We start from the raw sequence: 22859 nt of genomic DNA on the forward strand, positions 1-22859 counted from the left end.
CTGGAGCTTACTTTTACAAAAGTTAATATTTTTTTGTAGTTTAATCTATACTATTATTAAGAGAAGAGGTTTTGTTAGCTAAAATTAAAAAATTTGACAGAAATATTCCTGAAATATTAAAAAACTTTGAGAATTAATTAAATCACAAGGACAATTATGAAAATTACAAATTATATTTTTATTAAAAAAATAGACAAAAAAAATTCTCACAACCCACTTTTGTCTCCCACCAACTTCACTGTACAATAACTGTTTTAATCCATTATCTTTTTTTCTTTCTGAAAAAAAAAAAATACTTACGTGGAGGAAGACTAGTGTAGTTTAATATTGGGAGTAAAGCAAAAAACTTGTCAAAACATAGAACGCGCCTCACGCGCCAAAGTAAAAAAAAAAACAGAGCTCGAGTGTTTTGTCTCTCCCGGCCGAACGTAGCCGGCAAATCCGCCACTACGTCTCGGTCCGGGAGGGGATTTTAGTTGTTTCGGAGTGCACGCGTTTTTGCTTCCATTCCGCTGTCTGTTTTTCCTTTTGAGGGTTGGTGATGGTGTAGGAGGAGGACAGAAGAGACTCGGGTTGCAGATCCATCTTCGCCAGCGAGGTTGGGTCCAGATCGGTGTTCGGTGTTGGAAAAGTGTTAGGTTGGGGGTTCTTCTCCCCGATCCGGTGTCTCTTGTTCGGATCGGGCATGTCTGGGTGCTCTACCGTTGGATCGGAGTTTCTTTGTGATCTGATGTCAGATTGATCTCCGGCCGGGTTCCGGTGCGGCGTTCCGGGGGTTGTGCTAACGGGTGGAGTGGTGAGGCCGAGCGATTCTGGTGGTTGTGACCTCAAAGTCAGTGATTGTGAAGAGAGGTGGGTTGTCTCGATCTGCAACCAATGGTAGGACAGCGGAGGTGCTAGGGAACAGTAGTCACGGCGGTCGATGGGTAACAGAAGCTGGTTTGGGTCCTGGGCTGGCGGGCAGGCTTGGTTTGAGGTGGGCTACAGAGTGTGGCACTATGGGCATTTTCAAATTATTAGACATGTGGATATGTGGGTACACACAGTTGTGCTCCATTTTTACGCTGTGGGATGTAGGTGCGAGTTAGCCTTTACAGTAATGAATTATCAAAGTATCTTTGTCAACATAAATTTGTTATATTTGCAGTGAAGTTAGTAATATTAGATGGCATTAGTTTAATCAAAGTCACCCAGGGCAATAGTAATGTATTCAACTATGATGCCAAAAAGAAAACAAGGAATAGTTTGTACCCATACAAGGTTCATCAACATAATAACAAAAACAGTCAACTGAAGTTGCATAATACTGATGATAGGGATTGGGCACTAAAAACAATATCAATTCCACTCAGAAAATTATGGATCAGTAGAGTCTATTGTTACATAAATACTTCTCATTACTTTCTATGATCAATCTACGCCTCACTGTTTCAATATTCATTTTAAAAATTAATTTCTATTTTAAAAATGCTGTAATTCTTTGATACATGCATCTGTATGATCCAGCTCTCCATCCGGTTGCTTTGGCCATTTGATAAAACACGACATGACCAACTTGACTTGCCTTCCCATCAGTGTTTTGTAGCATATTTTACTTGTATTAGGAGCTTCGTCTAAAATGACTAAAATTTTTCTATACATCAGAAGCTTGTTCATGAACTATATGCCGAGGGGCTAGGTCAAAAAGCCAGACTGAAACTCAGTCAAGCTCCCCGACTTTAAGGAAATTCTGGAAAACATATCCATCTCCCAGTCCAAAATGAATATATACCAACATAAAACATTTTTGTTTTTGGTATAACTTGGATCACACTTTACAGCATCATACGAGAACCCTCCAGACGTCACTGAACAATCAATTTTCGGGTCCCCAGGAAGCTGCATGGTAGCTTCCGGCCTCCCACCTAAAAAGTCTCTGAGCTAACCTACATTTCCCCATTTCTTAACCAGTTAACCCCCCTTGAAATTTCCCCATTTTTTATCCAGCCACTCCTACGGCCTATAGAACAAGGAGGTGTCTTGGAAAACCAAAAGTAATTGAATCCTAGCCGCATTATCAAAATGGATGGCCACAATTCGATTTTGTTAATTCTAACTGTTAGGTGGGTGCTGTATAAAACTATAAATAGCTCGCTCTCACTCTCTCAGAGACGTAAACCCTAAAGCTCTAAGAGACCTCACCAGATACCGCTGATGATACACTTGCCCTGAATGATGCCGAATCCATCAGAGAGGGAGTTGAGGTATGAACAGACAAATTCTTATTCATTCAATTGAATCTACACTTGTCCTGATTGATTCGTTTCCTTTTTCTTATATTAGCAGTGGTAATGTTCTGTCCGGAATTGCTGCTCTCCATGCTTTATTTGGCACATCGATCACATTGTTAGTCTCCCTTGTTTCCCTCATGCATCTCGGATCCCCTGAAAATCCGTTCAAAGCTAAATGACTTCCCATGATGCTGGTCATCTCCTTCTTAAATCTCTACTTCATGGCGGTACTGTCAGAGATAAGACATATTTGTGCAGAACATGGAGCTGTCAACACCACTAACTTCTTCAGGATTGTGTACGTAGTTGCGGGCGTGATTATTTTGCAGCTATTAGGATTCATCCTTTGTGGCCCGTATGTCTGGATTTTTATGAATCCTGCATTTTTCTTTCTCGTAGAGGCCCTTCTCGTTACGTTCAAGGGAATTATCCCGAACGTACCTGAAGAAATTCGCCCCAACGATGCACCCGAAGAAAATCCAACAACAATCGCCAGTGCTCCCGAAGAAAGTCCATCCCCAATCCCCAACGATCTGGAGTCGAACATGGGGACAGGCGAGATGGAGTCTGACAGGGAGTCTCTTGCTGCGGCGTAATTTCAAAACCCCCTGCAATTATTATGCTGTTTGTTTTCCACTTACTAGTGTGTTTAATATCTGGGTTCTGCTGGAGCAAGCATAAGATTGTTCTTTTTAGGAGAACTTATGAGCAAGCATAAACTTTGCTTTATTTACCTTCTTCTGTACAAGAAATGTCGCTGCTGGAGCTTACTGTTACCAAAGTTAATAATTTTTTATTGTTTAATTTAGGGATTAAGCTTTGTGAGAATTACCTGGTAGGTGATGTTTCCTGACACGAAAGTAAGAGAGGTGGGTCTGGAAATTCAACGGGTAATGACTTGAATAAACCAAATGAGTTTCGGCTTCACTCCTTCATATGGTCGCCTGGATCCCTCGCGAGATTTGATTTCTAAGCATAAGTAGTGTTCACCTGGTCAGTTGCTGACCAAAGAATTTATGCTCAATAACCCTTAGATTTACATCGAAGGGTGGAAAACAAAACACCTCAACTTAATAATAATTCTCTCTGCCATTGGATTTACATCCAAGGATAGTTGAGCATTATTTTCTTGGTCAATAACTGACCAGGTGATCATTTTCGTCTAAGCATAGTCTCTGTTGTACATTGTAGTTTTGTTAAGCCCTAGCCTACTCGAGTCGAAACATAAACAATTTTTGGAGCTTTCTGTAAAAATGGAAATAGATTTGGATGTAGGTTCTACAACATATTCACTTCTTCGTGTATATATTGAGACTTTTTGTTTGTTTGTGTGGTCGGTTTTTGTTTGGCAAGACTGCTTTGTCATGTAACTTATAGATTTCGTGGCTCATTTGGTTTCTTCATTCGTAAGGTATAAAAAACATTTTCAGACCAAAAAAAAAAAAGGTAAAACATTTGTTATTTTTGTTTTTTATTTATTTATTTTTGCTTTCTGTACCCAATTTTGTCGGAATCTTCACCCTCGAGCGACTCTTGCATAATTTCAGTCTCATTTCTGACCTCCAAGCCTCACTTAATGCTTTATATAACTAAATTCTAGATTTTCTGACATGTAGATATACCTGAAAACACTAGTGCTCCATTTTTACGTTGTGGAATGTAGGTGCGAATTTTGCCTTCACAATTCCTTGGAGTATACATGTCCACATAAATTTGTTATATTTGCTCGGTGTCAATGGCAAGCGATGCAGAATATTGACTTCAATACTACAGTAAGTTAGTAATATAATATGGCATTAGTTTAATCAAAGCCACTCAGGGCAGTAATGTATTATCTATGATGCCAAAAAGAAAAGGGAAAATATCACAAATGGTGTATGAAGTTTAAGTCATTCTATATTTTGGTGTACCAACTTTCAAAACTATCAGAATGGTGTATCAAGTTTGCTCCAATCTTTCATTTTGGTGTACGCCGTTAAATTTTCCGTTATCTTTACAAAAAAAAAAAAAAAAACTGACAAAGCTAAAGGAAAGATAACGGAAATTTTTTTTTTTTTTGCAAAGATAACGAAAAATTTAACGGCGTACACCAAAATGAAAGATTGGAGCAAACTTGATACACCATTCTAATAGTTTTGAAAGTTGGTACACCAAAATGTAGAATGGTCTAAAGTTCATACACCATTTGTGAAGATATCCCAAAAGAAAACAAGGAATAGTTTGCACCCCTAAGGTTCATCAACAGAATAACCAAAAAAATCAACTGAAGTTGCATGAGATAGGGCACTGAAAACAATATCAATTCCACTCAGAAAATTGTGGAATAGTCCAGTGTTACATAAGTACTGCTCATTATTTTCTATGATCGATCTATGCCTCGCTATTTCAATATTTCATTTAAAAATGCAGTAATTCTTTGATACATGCATCCCTATGATACAGCTATCTACCTGGTTGCTTTGGCCATTTGATAAAACACAATATGACCGCCCCGACTTGCCTTTCCATCAGCGTCTCAATAGACTGCAGCATATTTACTCATGTATTTAGGAGCTTGGAACTCGGCCAATGCCCTCTTGGTATATTCTCCACAAGTTTAAGTTGACTCGGCATTTCAACAAGCACTAGATGATTCTTCTTTCGATTTCTCCGTGACTGCCTCCTTGTCTGAGTTGCTTGCATCTCCGGTATTTGCCTGACTCGTTTGTGCCTGAGAGTCTGAAACAATTCCCAAAACTACCAATATAGACCTGACAAAGAAAATATCCAAATCAAGTTCCTCAATTAGCCACTCAGGCTTCCTCCACTAAGAGAGCTTTAATGTCAAATGAGACAGATTTTTCGTTCACCTTGGAAGTGAAGATCGGATATCTGGTTGGCTAGCATGGGCAACCAAGGGTGCTTTCAGAGCTGCAGTTCTCTTCAATGCATTTTCTAGCTGTGCTGGGGGTAGCTGAAAGACAATAACATAGACACCATTGGTAAGGATACGAAAACAACAGTTTCTACGGAAAAAAGTTGGTTGCACGGGTCCAAATCTACACAGTAGGATGAAAAATAGGTGTAGAAATGGGAACTGTCCAATAAGGATAAAGATTTGACATAACTCAGCAAGAAAAGTGGTAAAAAGAGAAAAAGAAGAAAATTAAGCTAATTGGAGAATAAAGACATAAAAAGAGGTTGACAAAGAAAGGAAGAAGAGAATTTCAGGTATTGCTTCAATATGTGAAACCTTGATCAATATAACCAATCCTCCAACCCTGTTATGATAAGGTCTATTCACATGGGCAATGACCAAAATAACATCCTAATTATGAGATGATAATCTGAAATAGAGATTGATAATTTTTTAAACAAAAATTAAAACCCAAAGTTAAATTTTATAAATATAGATAAAACAATCTCTTTTTAAGCTTGTGCCGCAATTTAAGTCTGTCACAGAACTATAGTAATTGCATGGAGAACGCAACATGCATGCACCTGAAGCAACACGCCAAATGACTGAGGCTTTGTCAACAATGCGCACTTCAGGAATCCCACCCACAACTTTGGGTATTTCCATATCTGCAACAGTTCATCAATCACATTAAAAAAATATATATTAGATATGACAAGCAACAAGCTTAAGATACTGAAAGCTACCTGTTTGCTCACAAGTCGAGAGAGGATCTCCATTATAAAATCCACCTACAATATTCGCCGGTAAAGCAAATTAACAATCAGTAACTTGATATAACTTAATAAGTTAAAATTAGAAAGTTAGGATACACACACATAAAAATCAACCGACTCTGATATACACACACACAAATGTAATAACATTTAAATAGTTTACCACGAAGAATTCTGTGTTTGTTAGATCTATTATGGTCAGTTTAACTTTGACAGACTTGAAAGTCATAATCATTTACCCAAAAACCAAATCAGAACTACAGAAATTTCACACTACAAAATAAATAGATACTCTTTTTTTCCTACAGAATTGCGAGCACAACAGAATTGTCTGATCATTTTAAAGTATTTTTAAAGCGGGGATGGATTAATATAAAAAAATCTTTTCAGCCCCATATGCTGTACTCTATGATTGTGTTATGCAATCTAGCATAGGTGTAGCCCATGGTCTCTAGCTCTACGAGTGATGCTGATCTTACCAGTGCAGGAAAAGCACCAATAGCTTGCAATACTGTACGCATGAACAGTAAAGGAAGGGGAATCTGCTCAACCTGCAAGTACGAATCTTGTTTTTCATTAGCATATGCTTAAAAGAGGTGGTAACCAAAAGTAAAGTTCACAACAGTACAATGTTACAAACCAATTGATTCAGAACTTTAGCAAGAACTTGTTGGTTGAATATCTGTCGCTGCTCAAAACATGCATTGCATGCATCTGTGACCTGCAAGAAAGTTATTCAGTCATTAATTATTGTCCCCTCAGAACGACTTCCAACCAAGAAAACAATAGAAGGCATGCCTTCTTTAATGGAATTCCATCTCTGTCGGGATCAATCCCATGGATAGCAATCAATACTTCAGCTGGAGCGAGAAGAGGACCAGAATGGGATGATCCCTGTGCAATCACAATGTAGGATCAAGAAGAGCATAACAGATACTTTACAAGCATATTTAAGTCTTTTAATGAATCTTTCCTCACAGTAAGAAAACAGATACACTTCGAACACTTGGATTGCCAAGAATTAACAAAGGAAACATTACCTGTAGTGTGCGAGTTAGTGCTGCTTGGAACTTATCCGGGGGAAGATTCACAAGTTGGGGAAAGATTAACATAACCTAACAAAGACAGGCGTATAAAGCTTTAACAAAAGAAAAGCTTGCTGACTGACAATCTGAAAGCAATGTAAAGCATAATAGGAAGTATAAATGATTGATTGGAACTTAGTTTACTCGGAATTTATGCAATACAAGATAGATAATATCATGTGAAAGCAGCACTTGCAATCATGGCAGTTCTATGGATTGTGTGGAAGGGTATAAATTCCCAATGGGAAGGAGCATATCAATGGTGTCTTTATGGGCATCAAAGTTAAGATAATTTCCTTTATCTTAATATTCAGCTTAAATGAATGATAGTAACTAAACAATTTATAATGAGTTTCTTGAAATTTTCTGCATTCTTGATTGGGTGAATGTCGTGGAAAAAATTGTTTAGGTTTAGTACAAAAAGAGAGAGGAAAAAAAAAACATTCAGAATCAACTAAGCTATTTGTAACCAAAAAAGAAGAATCAACTAAGTTATTAAGACTATAAAAATGGCTCATCATTCAGCATATCCACATCAAGATAACAATTTGGCAAAAAACATAGGTTTATACAAGACTCCACGTCATTCTAAAAGTCCATTGTCAAGAATTGTTTAGCTAGATACCTATAGCTCAACCACACACAAGTTCTTATATAAACACCAACATAAACACAGATTGCATAGTAGACCCAATTAGGAAATGAGAGAATGGGAAAGAACCTCATCTTTTGGTATAAATGGTAATATCGGAATGAGAATCTCTATGTCCTGTAATTATTCACAACCAACCATATATTAGTTTATAGCTCAAGTACTTTTACAAGAAGCATTAGAAACTGTTCAAAATACCTTCAGTTTTGAATCATATAACTTCCTAATGGTAAATATCAGCTCTTGAGAGGGAACTGCCCCATCTGTCAGTGTATGCAAAACCTGGGGAAATTTAAGTTGGGATTAAAAGGTGTAATTTATCATTATATAGCGTGGGCAGAACTATCATGTCAATAATATAAAACCTGCATCAGGAGGTTCTCGCTTCCAGCCGGAGGGTCTGAAATAATATCAAGAAGATCTCGTGACGAGCCCATTGTACGCACTAGTTTTGGAATATGATGATTAACTGCCTGCACTGCACCAAACAACTGATGAGAAGAAACACCACATGGGCCAGTAATTGCAAGCACTATGCTCATTTCTACGTCAAATACCTGCTTAACCGCCTTTGATGCATTTCCATACACAGCGAATATTTGGCGAAAAAGAGAGTGCTTCTGAAATCAGATTACAGAATACACAACTTATGTTAACTTCAACAAAAATTAACTAAAATTGAAAAAAAAAGGTCACCAAATGCAAATAAGAAGAAACTATGTAAGATAAAGCCAGACCTTTGTGCACAGAGCAAAATACAATGACAAACACCGCTCTGCCTCGGCAATTGAAAGCGGTGACATACTTTGAGAATTGCATGATTGATGAGTGTCAGAGGAGATATCTTGGTTGCCACTCACTGCTGGAGGTTCATTCGAATGTTTTTCTGAGTCAGAATCCTGTGACAAAAGAAAATTAGATGTTAACAGACTAAATCAAGTTAATCATACAGTGAAAACCCACATGGGCAATGCATAGATTAGAACCTTTTGGGATTCAGCTTTTGATCCATCAGCATCTGTTCTTTCAGTTGCATCATCAGTTTTCACAGTAAGCAACATTTCAATTGCAAAATCTTCAATTCGCTTGGCAATGGCTGACAACGGATAAAGCTTGTTTGCAACCTGTTAGATGAAAGAACCCAGGAAAAAGAAAAACAAAAAGTTAGAACCAAATATCTAATTCAACTCTAATGGTAAGTTGCGAATAAGTACCAGACGTATAGCCTTCATACGCACTTCCTCCAGATGATGAACTGCACTCTTTCAGAGGACCAAGAGAAACACAGAGTCAGGTAAAAACCAGAAAAAGTACTTTAAGGATACACAAAATGGTATGCACTGAATTAAACAAGAGTATAGATAAACAGAAGGAACCTGTAGAGCAATTTTTAAGCAGCCATCTCGAAAAGGAGGCCTCAGCAAAATCAGGCTCCATACAGTACTGAGACCTTGAGTCACTCGATCCCCACCTTGTACTTCCTTCTCAGTTTTGTCGCAATTTTCAGGCGAACACATGCACTCCAATAACTTCAAAACTGAATTTGGTAAAGATGGAACCTCACCAAGCAATCTACTTAATGATTTATCTGACGGTGGTAAAGAATCTCTAAGTGTTTCTATCTGCAATGACACAAAAATAATTTAGACAACAAAAAAGAAATCTTCAACAGTCAAAAGGAACATTACATAAACAGAAGCAGCATCAATAAACTGTTTACATATAGAGATAAGAACACACCACAGTTAAAAGGAACTTTTCGTAAACAGAAGTAGCGTTTGTAGAAGAAAAGAAATCGTGTTCCACTTCTGCCTCTCCAAATAACCTGTATAGGACACGCAACGTCAACTCGTGTCCCTGAAGAGATCCAACGATAACCGTTAGCCAGTATATATGTAAGACAACACAAGAACACATCAGAAAAACAGCCATCATTTCATTGCTTTTTTGAAAGGACTATCATCCCTTTTATTAATAATTCTTAATATAGATAAGCGAGCAGTTGTCCACCAGCTATGCTGACTATCATCTCAGAGATCTTTTTTACACTGACAACATCCTGTACACTTACCAGGTATGTTTTTTCCTTGTAGTTTCCACAATTTCAACACCCAAACAAAAAGAAGAGCAAGATAACTCAATGACAATACTCCATTACATATAAATTAACTGTTGAGCAAGTAAATCAAAAGAAGGAACAAAAAGAGATCTATTTCCTCAGTATTGCAAAAAAAAAAAAAAAAAAATTAATAATAAATAAATAAAATAAAAAAGCATGCCTAAAACAAATCATCCTCTTCCACAGAGCAACTGTATGCAATGCTCACAGATATAGTATGCAAAAGGCCAAAACTGACTTCTCAACTGTAATAAACCAAAAGTGCAGTCCTAAATATCAAATGACCCAATACAGAATATATACGCAAATAGTATTCAAACAACCATCAAAACCCATGCAAAAGAAGAAAAAACCAGTACGAACAAACAAATATTTACTTGCCTCGTGATTTGTATAATCTGCCAAGATATGCTCCTGCAGCAGTTTCCAGGGGTCTAAGTCCAAGGGGAACTACAAAAGAATAGATAAAAGAAACTTGAGTTCAATAAAAGAACACAGCTTTCGGAAGATCCTCATTGACACTACTACGATACCATACTGTTAGCCTTCAGTAAGAAAGAACTAATTTCATCCCCTTCCCCTAGCCCAACAAAAGCCAAAGAAGAAATAAAGGTTTAACCAATTAAATCCAAAAAATGTTTTAACATACTAACAAATTTAGCATCCAAATAAGGAAACCAATACCATCACAAGTAGGGAAAATTATATAGCTATCACTAAAAAGCAAGATTTATTACCTCGACTCCTAAATGTATAAGGAGAGAGATTCGAACTTGGGAACCCCCAGAAACATCAATCTGCTTATATGCCTCGATTATGCGGGTAAAAGCCAACCTCTGTAAACGATCGTTCTCTTCATCAGAAAGGATGACAACCGGGGCCGACATCTTAGGCAGGACAAGATGATGGGTCAACCCAACTGATGTTGCTGTTGAAGATATCAGACTGTTGACATCTGCCACAGCTGCTCCAAGGCTAAGCTCCTCAGACCTATCGGCCGACAATGATGGAAGTATATTAAGCAGTGGCTGCTGACTCAAACTGCTAACTTGCTCTAGACTGGCATCTTCGACATCCATGAAGGTCGATGAGGATGCAACAACAGGTTCTGATAGTCCACTATTACAAGCAGAAGAATCAAGCCCAGGTATTTCATTGTCAAGACCGTCTATGTCATCAACATCAGACGGAAGAGACGGACAACCATTCTCGGTCTCAGGTGAAAACACATTAGGTGAAGCTGGTAAACCAGTAGGCAACATAGCAGTTTCAGCTTCATAATCCATATCAGTACATGCAACAGCACTATCACCTACAACTGTTACCTGCTCTTCCTTTGGCTCAGATTTCTGAAATTACCAAAAACATTGCCTCAATTATACACCTTTTTTCCTAGAACTTCAGCAGGTAAAAGCGGGGGTTGAAAAAATAAAAAAAATAAAATACCACTATATTATAAGACGCCGACTGATGAGCATCTAGAAGTGCAGCTATTGGAGGGAAAGTACTTGTAAGAGAGAGTACATCGGCAATAAATGATTGGGGATATCTGACTTGTGAATCACCGCCAACTATACCCATGTTTATCAAAGATACATCATCTCCTTCAGCTCCAGGAAGATTGGGAGGAAGGTTGCACATGTTAGCCATCACTACCTCAGCTAGCATGTCAGCAGAGAAACTTGAGATAAGAACCTCTAAAGAACCAACCGCTTTTTCACCCTGAGCAACCAATGCGCCAAACATATCAAGAAGTTGCTGCACAGGTCCACTATCACCACTTCCTCTGGAAGTGGCTGTTCCACTTGAAGAAATGTCATCTTGAGACACAGAAATATTCCTATCTAAATCTTTGGCCGATTCTTCTGAGACACTAGGTGTTGATTTGATACGCTTTCCAGAGGCGTCTTCATCCTCAGCAAGTTCACTACTATCCGGTGCTCCCAATCGTTTCCTCCCAAAATTACTTTGCACAGCAGTAGATGTTCTAACTGTGGGCTCCTCTTCCTGCAAAACATCCACGCTCGAAAAGATCAAATATACAAATATGGCCATGTGCACATGGCAAGCGTACCAACTTTATATGTGCAGATCTACGGCAATGGTAAAGGGAGAGGGGAGGTGACAAATACCTTAATAACTGGAGAATTGTTTTGACCCTCCACATTTCCATTAATATTGACAACTGGATAAATGGCCTGCTCTACCAACCCTCCATCTTTCATCTTGGTCAACGCCCCAACTAAACGATCTCGCCACTACAAAGAGAACACTCAATTATTTATGAATCTTTTAAAATCAAGTAGACAATTAACGTATTCTTATGGTATGGTATTGAACAACATACCGGTGCAGCACCCTGGTGAGTACATTTTAAGCAGGAGATGAAGGCATTTTTTAAGGCATAGCGTGCTCCTGAGACACGTATCCCATTAATGACAGCAGTTGAGGGATCAAACCCAAGCAATACAGGCAAAATGCGACCATAGAAGGCAGGTCTATTCTTTGCAATTGCTGAAAGACTGTCAAGAAGCATTAAACAGAGTAAAGAATAAATAACAAATTTAAAGGAACAACACTTCTAGATAGAAAATACAAACTGTACCAATTATGCAACTAAAAGAAAAAAGCATATTATCAAAAGTCAGTGTTTGTAAAACTTGGAGCACTTCCTACAACTCTTTTTACTTTCTTTTTGTACGACCTCTTTCAATAGAAGTGTTTTATACAATTTCTACAACCATCACATCTTCACTAGTTTTGGATTACAGTTATACAAATGCTTCACTGAGAGCATCTGTGATGCCCACATTTTTAGAGGAAGAAAAAATATATGAGCAAAGAAGGCTGAAGTACCTATTAATAAGCACAACGATGACTAAGTTACCAAGAGACTTAACAGTTGGGAGCCTTAGTTGATCAAGCAATAAGCCCACACTTTGACTAGCCTCAATTGACAAATTTCCAACATTGAGTAGGGGATGACCGCCACGAAGCCAAGATATATTAAATTCCACCAATTGTCCTACAAAGAAAACAAACATCCTTTAGCCAAAAACCAAGCCATTTACATTCTGAACCTGAATGCAGAACCAAAGTATAACATCGGATTACCTTCATGAGCTGGAGGCTCTTGGGAGCCATTAGGATCAGGAGTATAAAGAAGAATAACTTCCTGGACAAATTTCAATGCCAGCAACCTCACTCCACCGCTTCCAGGCTGATATGCACGATAGGATCATGAATTATACCACAATGAAATCCATCCATTCATATGCCATCATCACAATCATAACATACCTGAAAAGCTATCGAGAATATTTCCTCCTTCAACTTCAACATCCATGACCACGATGACTCAAGCAAACTGTCCAACTCGCTAGAATGTAGACCCTGAAACATTAACAATGACACATTACAAATCACTCAAACTAATCCGAAACTACTGTGGCGGCATCAACAACTCTAATTAGTTACCTGAAGTGCAACCTTCTCTAGAACGCAGCGAAACAACTCACTCCCACTAGTAATGGCTTGGCGAGCCACAGCCGGTGTATCATCACTTAACACATTAATCAACGACGGCACAATCTCAGGCACGAAATCTACGTGCATCAATCCAATTTCGCCGAGCATTCTACATTCGAATTAGTAAACCAATTCAGAGATGAACAAATTAAACCCGGGAAAACAGTACAGCTAGGGTTTTGAGGAAAAGCTCACTCGGTGGCAAATTTCCGAACGGGACTGAACCGGTCGGACTGAAGCTCGAAGAGGCGAGGAAGGAGCTCGGAGATGAAAGCGGGGTCTCGCCGGAGCAAATCTCGCTTCAATTGGGTTAGCCGGTCGAGCTTGGACGGTATGTCGGCGGCGACGACGGCGGAGTCCAAGAGGCGGGCGAGGCGTTCGTTGGAATTGGCGGTGGTCATCATCATCATGCCCACCATTGCAGAGCCGAAACCCTAATTTTGGTGCAGAAGGATCATATGAAATTTATGCGCGCATCGATTTCAAAGCGAATTTAAATGTTTGGGTAAGAAAGTACGGAAAAAAAAATTCGCGGCTTCGTTGACCACTCACGAGTCACGACGAAGGGAAAGGTTGTGCTTCGAGGTTTTTTTTTTTTTAATATGTAATTTTTTAAATTAACTAATTAAAATTCAGAACATCACATATTTTTAAACATATAGAATTTTCATATATTTGTGACAATTCATATTAAAAATAAGTAAAATATCAAAACCAACTCTAAAAAACGAACTAAGTGACCGGCCAACATGCATTAAACAAAAATAAAATTATCGAGAAGTGAAATTTACTATATACTATTTTATTAAGAAAGCAAAGAGTAAAAAAAAAGGGTTATGAGCTTTAAGCTTTGATACTATTTAATCACTGAGGTATGTTGCTGGTGCCTTGCCACGCCATCAATTGGAGGTTGTGCGCACCATATATATACTTCTAAATAGTCCTTGCTCTCCCTAGAACTCTATCCCTCACTGTTGTTGATTTCAAGCTCATGCCCAATCCCAAGTTCGTTCTATTCTTTAATGGCTTTTATTAATCATTAGCTTAGCTTAACTTCTTACTAATCTCATATGTATCTATCTCCATAGAGCATGAGACCAACAAGAACAACCCATCGGTATTGTTTACTGGAAGATGATAAAGTGACTAACAAAATGAGTTTTTGAGGAGATTATAACAAGGATTTGGCTTTAATGGTGTGGTGGATAAGATTTTTGGCTTGGCGTAAAAGTTGCCTTGTTGAAAAGTCGTTTCAATAAGTTTGTGACACTGCTAACTTTCACCAAATGTGTCATTTGTTTAGTGCAATCAAATGAGTAAATGATTTTGTAACAAAAAAAAGAGAGTAAATGATTGTGGTTTGTATTAATTTTTGTAGAGATGATCTTTAAAGACGATGAGTTTGTGGTAAAATGATGGATTTAGATTGTTGATTATATGCAAATAAGAAAGATTTCGGATGCTCATATACATATTGGTTCGGATAGGGTATGGACATATGAGTTTGGATTTACAGTACCGTTCCTGAATCCCCGCTTCTATCAAGATCTATAAACCGTTGATTATAAAGCAACATGTAATGTAAAATATGGATCATGGAGTAACACATCTTCACTCAATTTCTTGCAATATACTAAAGGAGGATGATATTTGGTCTCATTCGAATCCAAAACCACTTGGACCAAACCCCAAGTGATATACACGTAAACGTAAAGTGAGTGATGTTCTTGTTTAGAGAACATGTAATATACAGGGGTAAACGAAGTTTTTCACTCAGCATATCATGATGTGCCTCCAAAGAGTAAGTACTGTCACTTTACCTTCATCCTTTGGGAGCCATGTTTAACAGGTGCAAACATCTGCAGGACTGTTCTAGGGAAAAGGTTGAGCTCAGCCACATTTACAGGAAGCGTGCAACATGGTTGGTGATGGTTTAGCTGATGCCATGTTGGACAGTATATGTGGCTGTTCCTTTGGGCCTTGCAAATAAGCAATGCAATCTGGTTTAAATCCAACAAGTAAATGATGATAACTAAATCGGAGCCGTTTGTGCTCGGAAAGCAGACAAGAAGCAAGCAAGTCTGAAGAACCAATGCGCAATTGCAAACAAGTCTGAAGAACTAATGCGGAATTGTATAGCATATCACGTACTGATGTACGAGTCTGAGCTAACAAAAGTAGGGACTCCACTCGATAATAGAGGGGAAGGAAACTCTGGGACTCCACTCAATAATAGAGGGGAGGAAACCCTGTCACATGCATAGCTCCCAACAAAACCACTACTAAAAGAGGACAAATTGCAAACCGAAATCTAGTTGAATTTAACAAGTATCATATGTGTTAGGCAGTCAAACAAGCAAGCAAGTCTGAAAAACCAAAGGCAAGCCAGATTTGTTACAGATTAAGCTAACATATAGCTTCCAACAGACAAAATAAAAGATGATGATATTTATTTCAGTAGCAGCTAGCTGATTGGTAATTGAGAAGACAGGTAAGAACCAGAGAGAAAACAATAAAGAAAACGAGCAGCTACTCCTTAGGAAGGAGGGGATCCAATAGCGAGTTAGGTAGTGTAATATGAAAAAGGGTTGACATATGCTATGCAAGAAAGATGCATATAGCTCCCAACAGAACCACCAGTAAAAGATGATAAAATAGCAAACCAAAACAATCAAACAATAACTCAACCAAGTAATTTAAGTCTGAAGAACCAAATTAAGTTTAACCATAAGCCGAGAAACCCAATGTCACATACATAGCAATACAGAATAAAAGTAGCAGCTAGATAATTGGTAATTGAAAAGACAAACAAAGGAAACAAGAGGCGAGCACCTCTTGACAAACAGGCAGCGGCAGCGGCATAACATATAGGCAACCACTGGAATCGGGTATCGGCACATGGGACATAGATGATTAACGCTCAGCCAGCGGACAATGCAATCTCCATGATAACAGTGAGAGCAGGGCATGCGAGTAACCATCAGCTGACCAACATCTTCGGGTGCAAAATCCTTCCAACATATAGCACACATCGGTGATTGTCCAATAATGGCAGCATCAAGTCTCACTTTCTCCAAACCCTCGATTGCAGATTCAGCTGTAGGAGTGAAACTCAAGATCTCATCACTATCCCTCCGGTCAGTACTCTCGAATATGACCAAAAGAATAGGCACCTCGTAGGTCTCGGCAGCTTCAATCACCTGGAACAACTTATCGAGAATCTCTGTATGTAGAGTTTCAGAGACACCTATATCCGAAAGATACTGCTTCATCATCCCTCTATAAAATGACTCATGACGTTTTTGCTTGACCATGGAGAAAGGGAGCAACACAACCACATGTGTTATGAGGCTCCGTTCAATATGGGGTGGATCGGACAGCGAACGTCGGATATAGCATGGCTTGTAGAACTTGACTGAGATCGCAAACTCTTCTTCCCTCTCCCTCCCGACCGGCCGCGGGGCATAAACTGCGGCCGAGTGCCGCACATGGATTCCCGTGTAAGGCTCCACCACAGGCATGCTTATGTTAGAAAACCTGATGAACAAGACATTACATAGAAATCTTGTATGTACAGCATATACACTTAAGTAAACGTATTTGTTAGAGTTTGTATTTAAAATAAGTTTAAGTACTTATCCTAATCTGTTTGGATTGATTTGAAATCAAATTAGGACAGTTGCAAGAAGTTATATATTTGAAATAGCAGTTAAAGGGTGATGGCAGTTTCTTGATGGAAGAAACTGTTATTACATTGCTATATATAACGTTTTGGTCCCTTCTGATACACAATCTGTTCTCATAAATTAGTCCCATCATACTAAGAGAATACTGGAGGTGGAATCAGGAGAAGACTAAGATGAATGGTTCAAGTGCATCGTGTAAGACTCATTTACATACTGTACAGTTTATATACATTGCAGACATCAGGAGAGATATGAAGTTTTAGTCCTATATTAGGATGCGACTAGTATACCACTCCTAAATAGTTCATCTATATATTAGGATAGATATGTTTCTGCAATCCTAATATACTATGCGTTTACTATTGCAATCCTAAATAAAGTTCACGTATATAACATTGTTTATATGTGCTCTTACTGAGATAGATTTACAGCATTAGACTAGTGTAGTTCTAACAATTGGTATCAGAGCAATCTATGCTTAGATGAGTTACATGTTATTGCTACTTCAACAAATTTATTTTGAAACGATTTCTGGGAATTTTGTTGTAATCCGCATACAGTTATCTACATATATAATTCATGTCTGATAAATAGTGATTGATGTATATGCTTGTTTCAAGTTATGATATTTGATTCATTGAGAAATTCATCATGTTGTGTGCTGCCAAAGTGGTCCCATGAATGAACATTCCAAAGGATCTAATATGCTGATGAAATATTTAGTATGAATTCAATTATATGTTGCATAATAAAGTGTTGTCAAAGTGGCCAATAAATAGCAATTACATTGTATTCAGTTTCATCAGAATGAGATTATGAGACTTAAAATTAAATTTGAGTATGATTTCCAAAGAGATCTACATCAAACATTTGGTTTCATAGTCTTGTGTATTTTAGATAGATGAACATTCAGAAACCATTAGAGATGAGTACTCCACAAAGGATGTCAGGTCTTGAAAATAGAAAAGTTTCATTTGTCTGCATATACATAGAGTTTCAGTTAAATGACATTCATATATGAATTTCATTTGTTTTGGGACATTCAGATTATTCTAGTATCATGATACACTAGAAGATTTTGACTGATCAATTTCATATACAGCAATGCACTTTCCAATGAGCATAAGTCAGATTGAGTTGCTGAATGGCTCAAATTTCAAGAAGTGGAAAAGTGACATTGAATTGAATCTGGGAGTTCTAGACTATGATCATGTTTTGAAAGAAGATCCACCAGAAGCATTGCCCGCAAATGCAAGCAAGGAAAGCAAAGAAAAATATGAGAAGTGGTATAACCACAATAAGATGGCACTGATCATGATCAAGAAGAGCATAACTGAGAATGTGATAGGAGGTATTCCAGACTCAGAGTTTGCAAAAGTGTTCTTCAATTCCATTGCAGAAAAATACAAGGTTTCCAACAAAGCAGAAACTGGAAAGCTTATGAAATCTCTCATGAGGTTGCAGTTCAATGGAAAAGGGAGTGTTAGAGAATATATATTGAAGGGTTCTGACATTGCTAGGAAACTCAGAGGACTAAACATGGCTGTTGAAGATCCATTCCTTGTTTATTTGTTGCTGGAATCACTACCAGATGAGTATGATCAACTGAAAACACTTTACAAAACTCAAAAGGAAATGTGGAGTGTGAATGAACTGATTTCCCTTTGTGTGGAAGTTGAGGATGAAATTAAAAAGAAGGGAAAATAAGTGTCAGTGAATCTCATGTCCCACTCAAAGTTCAAGAAGAAGAGGTTTGGCAACAACAACTACAAAGGAAGCACTTCAACTGGTACTTCAACATCTGTTGTGAGGTCTGACAACATTAAGTTTAAAAATAAACCTGCAGGTGGCCTGAAGTGTTTCTTCTGCAAGAAATCTGGCCACTTTAAGAAAGATTGTGAGGGTTTCAAAGTTTGGCTAACTAAAAGATGTGCTTTTCTTTCAAAACCTGTTTTTAGTGTTGAGTCAAATGATTTTGTTCATGATAACTCTTGGTGGTTTGACACTGGCTCACCCATTCATGTTGTGAATTCTTTACAGGGATTATCAAGGATAACAATCCCAGATAAGAATGAAACAAGGGTGTGTTCTGGAAATGGTCAAAGAGTAGCTGTGAAGGCTATAGGAGTTGTCAAGTTGTTGTTTAGGAATAATTATGTATTATAACTAAATAATGTGTATTGTATTCCTAGTATAAAGAGAAACCTCATATCAGGTTCTCAATTTGTTGCTAACAATGGTTATAGTTTCTCTAGTGATAATAAATTAATGTTGCTTTATTATGACTATGTGTGTTTTGGTGAAGCAAATATTTTAAATGGGTATTGGCTTGTCAATTGTGAAACTGTGTTTTCTGGTAAAAATGACAGCAAGAATATTTTCTTCTTAGATAAAGCTTCTGGTTCCAAAAGAAAATTCAGTGATTCTTCATCCTTTTTGTGGCATAAAAGACTTGGCCACATTTCTAAAGAAAGGTTAAGAGAACTTGTTAAACAAGGGATCTTACCAGCCTTGAGTTTTGAAGATTTTGGAACCTGTGTAGATTGTCTAAAAGGTAAATTGACTAACTCTAGGAGTTTTGGTTCAAAAAGGAGTGAAAATTTGCTTGATTTAGTCCATACTGATGTCTGTGGTCCTTTTCCTGTTAACACAATCTGTGGAAATTGTTATTTTATAACTTTCATAGATGATTTTTCTAGGTTTTGTTATGTTTACCTTATTTCTGAAAAATCACAAGCTTTGGAAACCTTCAAGATTTATAAAACTGAGGTTGAGAAACAAACAGGCAGGGTTATCAAAGTTGTCAGGTCTGACAGAGGTGGTGAGTATTTTGGAAGGTATACAGAACAAGGGCAACATAAAGGCCCGTTTGCTCTATTTTTGCAAGAATGTGGGATAGTTGCTCAGTATACAACTCCATACAATTCTCAACAAAATGGAGTTTCAGAAAGAAGAAATAGAACTCTCATGAGCATGGTTAGATGCATGATACTCAGGTCTGGACTTCCAAAATTTCTGTGGGGAGAAGCCTTAAAGACTGCAAATTATATTTGTAACAGAGTTCCAACCAAAGCAGTTCACAAAATTCCATTTGAGTTGTGGTGTGGATATAAACCCAGTCTGAATCATTTTCATGTGTGGGGATGAAAAGCAGAGGCTAGAATTCACAGCAATGCAGATGGAAAGTTGGATTCTCAATCAGTCAGTGCATTTTTCATTGGCTATTCTGAGAAGTCTAAAGGATACAAGTTCTATTGTCCTGGAAAGGGAACAAGAATAATGGAATCTCACAGAGCTGCATTTTATGATGAGGTGTTTGATAACAGTGCAAGGAATGATTTAGAAATGGATAAAAGTTCATCACAGGGAGAAGACGACATGGAGAAATGGTTTGTCTATCAGGATTGCAGTAACATTCGCATCCTAGATCAGGACTGCAGCAATACATCAATCCTAGATCAGGATCACAGCAATACAACAGTCCTAGATCAGGACTGTAGTAATACTTCAGTCCTAGACAATTCAGTGTCGTTGAATCTTGTTCCAGCAAGTACAGAGGGTGAAAATGTAACACAACAAGCAAGTGCAGATGTTGTGGATCATGTCAACACTATCACAGGTGAACAAAGTGAGCCAATTGCAGATGATACAATGCCAACACAACATAATGAGCAAGCTGCAGCAAATACAGTAGCAATGCAGACCACAGAAATTGCAGAAGCATCACAGCCTGTAACCTTGAGAAGATCTACAAGAGAAAAGAAATCAGCCATACCAGATGTATACAAATTATATTTGACTATTGAGGAAACTGATTTGGGAGATGAAGGTGATCCAATTTCAGTTGAGGAAGCCATGCAATCCTCAAATAGTGAGAAGTGGAAATCAGCAATGGAAGATGAGTTGCAAAGCATGTCGCAGAATGGAGTGTGGATCTTAGTGGACAAGCCTCATGATTTTAAGCCCATTAATTGTAAGTGGGTTTTTAAAACTAAAAGAAATGCAGATGGGAATATTGAAAGGTATAAGGCCAGACTAGTTGCAAAAGGGTATAATCAAAAGGAAGGCATAGACTACAATGAGACTTTCTCTCCGGTCTCAACAAAAGATGCATTTAGAGTCATCATGGCTCTTGTAGCACATTATGATCTGGAACTACATCAGAAGGATGTGAAGACTGCATTTTTGAATGGTGATCTATATGAAGAAATATACATGCTGCAACCTGAGGGTTTTGTAGAAGATGACAGCAAGGTATGCAAACTTAGAAAGTCAATATATGGTCTTAAACAGGCTTCAAGACAATGATACTTGAAGTTTGACAAAGTAATCACTCAATTTGGTTTTCTGGAAAATAAACTAGATGAGTGCATTTACTTGAAGACCAGTGGGAGTGACTTTATATTGTTGATTTTGAATGTTGATGATATTTTGCTTGCTAGTAGTAGTGTTTGCCTATTAAAAGAAACAAAGGGTTTTCTTTTAAATCAGTTTGATATGAAGGATATGGGAGAGGCTCATTATGTGCTTGGGATTGAGATAACAAGGGATAGAAAACAGTATGCTTTAGGCTTGTCTCAAAAGAATTATGTTGATAAAATACTTCAGAGATTTGGGATGCAAAATTGTAATTTAGGGGAGTCACCAATGTCAAAAGGAGACAAGTTGCATAAAGGTCAATGTCCTAAGAATGCATTAGAGAGGAAGAATATGCAGAACATGCCATATGCTAGATTGGTTGGGAGTTTGATGTATGCTCAAGTGTGTACAAGGCCAGATATATCTTTTGCTGTGAATATGTTATCAAGGTATCAGTCAAGTGCAGGTTATGCACATTGGGTGGCTGGTAAGAAAATATTGAGGTATTTGAAGAAAACCAAAAGTCACATGTTGGTTTACAGAAGAATTGAAGATCAAGAACTTGAAGTGGAAGCTTATACTGATGCATCGTACAAGTCAGATCCAGATGACTTGAAATCGACATCAGGTTATATATTTGTTATGGCTGGAGGAGCAATTTCATGGAAAACAGCTAAACAAACTCTGACAGCAACTTCAACCTTTCACGCTGAATATATAGCCATCTTTGAAGCTACTGGGCATGCACTATGGTTGAAGAATTTCATTGCTCACTTAAAGATTGTAGAATCTGTGTCAAGGCCTATAACAATCTACTGTGATAATGCATCTGCAGTATTCTTTTCAAAGAATAATAAAAGGTCTTCAGGTTCTAAGAACATTGATGTGAAATACTTTGCAGTGAGAGAAAGTGTCAGAGATGAGGAGATAGAGGTAGTGAAGATTGGAACTAAAGATCAATTGGCTGATCCTTTGACAAAAGCCTTGGCAGTTTCTGATTTTATTAGACACACCAAAAATATGGGAGTGTTGGACAGTTTCAATCCTGATGAAGTCTGATGGTATCTCACTCATTGTTGTGTATTATAATTTATGGATTTTCAGACAATGATCAGTTAAGTATTATTACATTCTTGAGTTTTCACTTCATTGTGTATTTGCATGATTAAGTTGTACAATTTCAGATTGTTGTTTATAAACAGCAAATATGCAAATTCATGATATTAGGCGAGTGAAATATAATTTGCTTCAGTTCTATATGATTAGAAATTTTGGTAGGACATTATGCATGCTTATATCATATATGATATGATAATTTAAGCTTGATTACAGTGCAGCTTGATAGGAGCATTTTAATGCGACGTTTTAACTGCATTTCCCTACATTTCTTACGTTATTTCCTTATTAAAACCCTGTTTAGGAAAGTTTCCATTCTTTGATTGGGAAAGTTCCTATTTGTAGAAAGTTTATATTTTTGTAGTTTCTATT

At 37.7% G+C, this 22859-nt stretch overlaps 2 protein-coding genes across 2 annotated transcripts; both read right to left on the bottom strand.

The window, feature by feature from the left end:
* Positions 1 to 4517: 4517 nt before the first annotated feature.
* LOC112192134 lies at positions 4518 to 13880 on the bottom strand. Its single transcript, XM_024331723.2, has 27 exons — positions 13522 to 13880; positions 13276 to 13435; positions 13099 to 13191; positions 12913 to 13018; positions 12655 to 12823; positions 12146 to 12320; positions 11931 to 12056; positions 11245 to 11805; positions 10536 to 11147; positions 10180 to 10248; positions 9420 to 9536; positions 9056 to 9301; positions 8894 to 8941; positions 8666 to 8803; positions 8417 to 8578; positions 8237 to 8299; positions 8045 to 8152; positions 7878 to 7961; positions 7749 to 7796; positions 6983 to 7057; positions 6741 to 6836; positions 6583 to 6663; positions 6422 to 6493; positions 5913 to 5957; positions 5751 to 5834; positions 5120 to 5223; positions 4518 to 5020 (listed from the first exon to the last, which is right to left on the bottom strand). The coding sequence occupies exons 1-27, from the start codon at positions 13743 to 13745 to the stop codon at positions 4885 to 4887; spliced, it is 4002 nt and encodes a 1333-aa protein (XP_024187491.1). The 5' UTR covers positions 13746 to 13880; the 3' UTR covers positions 4518 to 4884.
* Positions 13881 to 15244: 1364 nt separating this feature from the next.
* LOC112193561 (E3 ubiquitin-protein ligase Praja-2) lies at positions 15245 to 16847 on the bottom strand. Its single transcript, XM_024333751.2, has 2 exons — positions 16159 to 16847; positions 15245 to 15305 (listed from the first exon to the last, which is right to left on the bottom strand). The coding sequence occupies exons 1-2, from the start codon at positions 16845 to 16847 to the stop codon at positions 15260 to 15262; spliced, it is 735 nt and encodes a 244-aa protein (XP_024189519.1). The 3' UTR covers positions 15245 to 15259.
* Positions 16848 to 22859: the final 6012 nt, after the last annotated feature.

The sequence above is a fragment of the Rosa chinensis genome, chromosome 3 (genome assembly GCF_002994745.2).
Source record: "Rosa chinensis cultivar Old Blush chromosome 3, RchiOBHm-V2, whole genome shotgun sequence".
NCBI classification, from domain to species: Eukaryota; Viridiplantae; Streptophyta; class Magnoliopsida; order Rosales; family Rosaceae; genus Rosa; species Rosa chinensis.